Genomic DNA, 5,119 nt, shown 5'->3' with positions numbered 1-5,119 from the left:
AAAAAAAAAAAAAAAAATGTTAACTATTACCATTACTGTTAATATTTTTATTGTCACAGAGAAATGTTTTTCTCTCATCAAAACAAAAATGAAGAATTACATAAAGATCTCAAAGACAATATCTGTCCCCCAACTGCACTTTAGGGTTACAGATCTTTAACCCTTTATTAAGTTTATAAATTTCTACTAAAAAAATGTGAAGTCATTTTTATCTTCATCTTTCAAAGCATGAAGCTGTGGTTATAACTGTAGTACTCTGCCTTTTTTAAACTGATATTTTACTTGTACTCATTAACCATTATTTGATTTTCTTTTGTATTTGATTTTTGTTTAATTGCCCCAGTTTAAATTTATACAAAATTCAGCATAAATAACACCTGCCTCTGCACTCTATTTCTTTTCCCACATCAGATTAACACTTTGGAGTACTATAGTCTTCTCGAATCCATTTGTGAAAATAGCAACTATGTCCTGTCAATCCAAAGAAACATCTGTGATAATTTGTCTGTCCTTCTGATTTCAGCAAAACTCAGAAGAGTTTACATCCACTCCCTGACATTCTTCCCCTTATTTTCTTTTGAACCTACCATAAGTGGCTTTCCTCCCTTCTATGAAAATTCTACTTCATGAAAATTACCACTGTCAGGTCACCAAGGGACTCCAAGCTTCTCTGTCCAAAGGCTCATTATAATTCTTATCTTGGCCAATCTACAGTATCTAACAAAACTCTTTTAAATCCTCGGCTTCTAGGAGACACTCTCTTGGCTGTTCTCTTTATTAACTCAACAAATATGTATTGAGCATCTGCTATATGCCAGGTGCTATTCCAGACGCTGACGACTTTTTATCTTACTGGCTGCTCCTTTTCATTCTGCTGTGCTGTATTCAATTCTTCCCCTGACCTTCTAACACTGAATTTTGAGAAGTTCCAACATTGAACTCTGTATATCCACACTTACTTACTGGTGATATTAACCAGTTTAATATGCAATTTATAATATAATGTTTGTATTATAAACTCTCAAAAGTTTTCCCTATACGCTGGGTTTCTCCCCATAAATCCAAACTCATCTGGTCAACTCCTTAAGTATAACTTTCCCTCTCCACTTAAGGATCTAAAAAGCTTTTAAACTTACAGGCCTAAAAATTGTCTCCCTTCCCTCAACCTGTCTCTCCTTCAGTTTTATCCCCCTTAGTAAGTGGCTTCCAATTGCCTGGCCCACACCATTTGGAGTTGTCCTTGATACTTCTCTTTCCTTCACAGCTCAAATCCAATCCATCAGGAAACCTGTGGACTCTACATTCATAAGACATCCACCCTCTTCTCAACACTTCCATCACTAGCAGCCTGGTTAAGGCCCACGCCCTCTTCCACCTGCATTACTGCAATAGCCTCCTTAGTGTCCTCCCAGTTTTCGCCATTTTCTCCTACTCAATTTACTCTAATCACGTAGGTCAGAATGAACTTTCTGAAGTGTTACATCAGATTATATCATTCCTCTACTTAGCATTTCACTGAGAATAAAAGCCATGGCCTTCCTTGACCGCCAAGGTTCTACCAGACCTAGTTTCCTGCCCTTGGGCCTCTGACCTCATCCTGACTCATCTCCTACTACTTTTCTCCTCACTCCCTTCACTCCATCACACTGTCCCCTTGCAGTTCCTCAAACATGTTCCTGCCTCAGGGGTCCTGCATTTGCTTTTCCTTCCACTGGAAATGCTCCTTCTCAGATATCCACGTGGTTCACTTCCTCACTAGTCCTTCGGGTCTTTTTTATTATCTCCTCAGTAAAGCCTTCCGTGTCCACTCTGTCTGAAATTGTAAGTGACCCCAATTATCAACAACTCCCAGGACTGTCCATCCTGTTTTCCGCTAAAGCATTTACCACTCTGTCACCCTTAGTACTTGTCTCTCGCTGTTGCATCCCCAAGCTTACAACAGTGCCAGGCACATAGTGCTCAATAAACATCGACTGAATGGACTAAAAGAACAGAGGCAGCATAATGGAGAAAGGGGAACAAGATCTCATCTAAATAAAGAAAGCAAACATAGTCTCCCCCTTGTCCCCCACCCCCAGCACACACATTCTCTTGCAAACCAAGATCCTAGGACAGCTGAAATGCCAAAAAACTAAATTTCATACTTTAACCTTATATGTCTCTACATTAATTCAACGTATATTATTAGCGTAGTATGTAACCTCAAAAGAAGAAACATCTTTGTGTATATTTATTTGTAATCCTATTACACTTAAATCAATAACAAATAGTAGTAATTAAAACTCCTCTAAAATAGCACCCTATTTTTATAACTTGTAGATTCAAAAACTGCATTAATAATAACCAAATATGTAGAGATCAAGCAACGAGCATATGTATGATTAGGATAATATTTTATATTTTGTGGTTGCAACTTTTCTTTTTTCCATTCTGCTGAAACACAGATTTGACCTGCTCAAATTCAATAAACAACTGATTGAGATCAAAGGGTTACCACTGCCAGCACAATTTCATTACATTTAAGAGACATAAATAGTATCCAGAATTTTGTATTTTTTTTCTCTCTTATTCATTTTTACAAAATAAGGTCAGAAAACCAACCACAGAGGCTGTACAACCATGAGAATGTTGAGAAGACTAAATTGTGTAACAAACCCAAAAGGACGTGAAGAGTCCAAATTCAGCATTCCAAAAGCATTGCAGGGGTATTAATAGAATAATACACAAAAGTACATATTGTTTTAAAATCCAACAGATAGCAAAGTCAGCATGAAATTATCTATTACTTGAATTACTGTAACAGATTTCTCCAGTTTCTGTTTTCCCACCATCAATGTAGTCAAGGCAATGTCCTTGATAATGCTCAGGAACTGTGTTAATGCCTTTATTTCCTCTCTTCAACTTCATTATATCATATAAATATCATCAGGCTGCACATTACTCCTTTTTTAAATGCTGTGTAACTTGCCCAGAGTCACACAGCTACCACAAGATGGAGCAGGGCCCAAACCCAATCTAAAGTATGAAGTACTAGGAAGTATAAAACTAGCCCTCAGCCAATGTGAGAGATTGTCCAATGTTACCATCCACTTGCTTAAATATAGTCACAGGATATTTTAATTCTATTTTTACACTATAATTTGACAGAAGTAAAACAGCACATAGGAATATTTGTGTGTTTTCCAACAGAAGTATGTAATTTGTACCTGTTTAGATCTCTCCCAAGTTTTGAATTCTCAAATAAGAATTTAGGGTTTGAATTTGTTTTAATAAACAAGAAAAAAAATCACAAATGAACCTTTCCTATCCTCCACATTCTCTAAACTTCTTAAAGCCATATTAATTTAAATGTTTAATCTAAATTATGTTTCTTTTATATAAAAGTAATAAGGAAGGGCCAATTCTAGGAAAATATTAGAATTGAGGTAAACAAAGTTATCTAAAACTACATCATTATCAACAAGTACATAAAAAGGAAATTTCTGCTGCTTCTTGCTTGAAGGAAGCTGAGGCATTATTAGGAAGTCCCTAACGTTTATGAGAACAGGTTAAGAAACAACCAAAGCTTTTATTCACGAACTAGCACTCTGGCAACAAATAAAACATTATTACTTTGATATGACAAGAAGAATTTTTTAAAAGCAGCATTTCACGAAGAGTTTTCACATGTAGTTGCTTATTGATAACTCTCACAACTGTGAGACATAATGACCAAAAATAGTTATTATTTTCATTTTCATAGGAACTTAAGCTAAAAGGCTTGAGGACTTGCCCCAAATCACAAAGCTACCGATTCTATCTTCAGATCATCTGCTCTTTTCACTCTTTCCAAGTCATCGCTATTGCACAGACCACTCCTTTCTACCAGGGCACCTGCTCACAGATGACAGCCAGCCTGGATGCGGGGGCCCTTCAAAGCAGATGGGACTGTCTTGGAAAGATGGCATAAAGGGGAGGAAGGGAGACAAAGAGAGCTTCTGACTCCCTCAACGATCTATGTTTCTGCAAGGCTGACACCCTCTTGAGGAGGGGTCCTATCCAGGATGCTCAAGTAATTTTCTAGGGTGTGCCCCGGGTTCCCTGTCCTCCTGACACCTGCCACCACCAATAACTTAGGTCTCCCCCCGCAGTGGCCTGTGGACAGCATATATTGGCTCCTCTCCCAGCCTAGACGAAAGAGGACTTTGCTTCAGCCGCCGCGACTTACCTGGCGGGTCATAAGAGATTTTATTTTTTGCATGTCGAAATCGTGAGAGGGGTACGCCGCTGCAAAGAGCTGACAAATCACACCGAACCACCAGACAGCTGCCCCAGACACAGGGAAGCCATAGTGGGCGGTCACGTGGAGCCCAGGACCCGGGTCATCTTGTCTGGCCCAGTGCATGCTGGGAACTGTAGTCTTCCGGCTGCCGCCGGACCCGGCAGCTAAAATAGAGGCCAGCGCGGGTACTACATTTCCCGGCAAGCAGCGCTCGGGTTAACCCTGCAAAGTTTACTGCTCAACGTGACCGCGGCGAGTCCTGATCTTCGCGCAGGTGCTTGCAGTAGGTGGCTCTACTTCTGTGGGACGGAAACTTACGTCCTTGGTAACCAAGCATTGATCAGAGGACCAAATACATAAGTAGAGTGACTAGATGCCCAGCTGAGAGCGTGAGGGAGGAAATCCCCGCCTGGTGTGGAGGGGCCGCGGGGAGAGCGTGAAACTGACGCGGGGAAAGAACTCAAGAAAGGACCCTCCGGGACAGGTGAACTGAGAAATAGGGACTACCCAGCTGGCGTTGGGTTTGGTCCAGGTTGCCCACTAGGCGGCCTCCCAGACTTAGAACTGTTCTTCCTCAGTCTTAGCGTCCCCTGCAAAAGCCCTAAAGTCAAGCTTTTGACCCTCACTTTTCCTTTTACTATTATACTTGTGCGATCTAAGTCAAGACAGCAATGTGAGTACACGTCACTTTAGAGTTCTCTTTTCAGTGTTTAGTAGTTTAAAATTACTAAACTGGGAAAATTAATAGGGAAGTCTTTGGGGACTCAATTTAAAAAGGACTTTTCCATTAAGAGATCACCAGAGGCTTGGCGCCTGTGGCTCAAGCGGCTAAGGCGCCAGCCACATACACCTAAGGTG

The 5,119-nt window shown here is 40.3% G+C and overlaps 1 protein-coding gene across 3 annotated transcripts in view; it reads right to left on the bottom strand.

Moving 5' to 3' along the window:
* Nucleotides 1–4,353, bottom strand: part of VPS50 (VPS50, EARP/GARPII complex subunit) — a 126,092-nt gene extending 121,739 nt beyond the window's left edge. For 2 of the 3 annotated variants that reach the window (XM_003782671.2, XM_023518795.1), the window contains exon 1: nucleotides 4,208–4,353. In XM_003782671.2, the coding sequence (XP_003782719.1) occupies nucleotides 4,208–4,240 (33 nt within the window). In that variant the 5' untranslated portion in view covers nucleotides 4,241–4,353. The remainder of the gene's footprint in view (nucleotides 1–4,207) is intronic. The other variant, XM_023518793.1, reaches the window with a different exon arrangement.
* Nucleotides 4,354–5,119: the final 766 nt, after the last annotated feature.

The sequence above is a fragment of the Otolemur garnettii genome, unplaced genomic scaffold (assembly GCF_000181295.1).
Source record: "Otolemur garnettii isolate 467f Iridium unplaced genomic scaffold, OtoGar3 scaffold00005, whole genome shotgun sequence".
Classification (NCBI taxonomy): Eukaryota; Metazoa; Chordata; class Mammalia; order Primates; family Galagidae; genus Otolemur; species Otolemur garnettii.
This window is presented reverse-complemented; position numbering and strand designations above follow the sequence as displayed.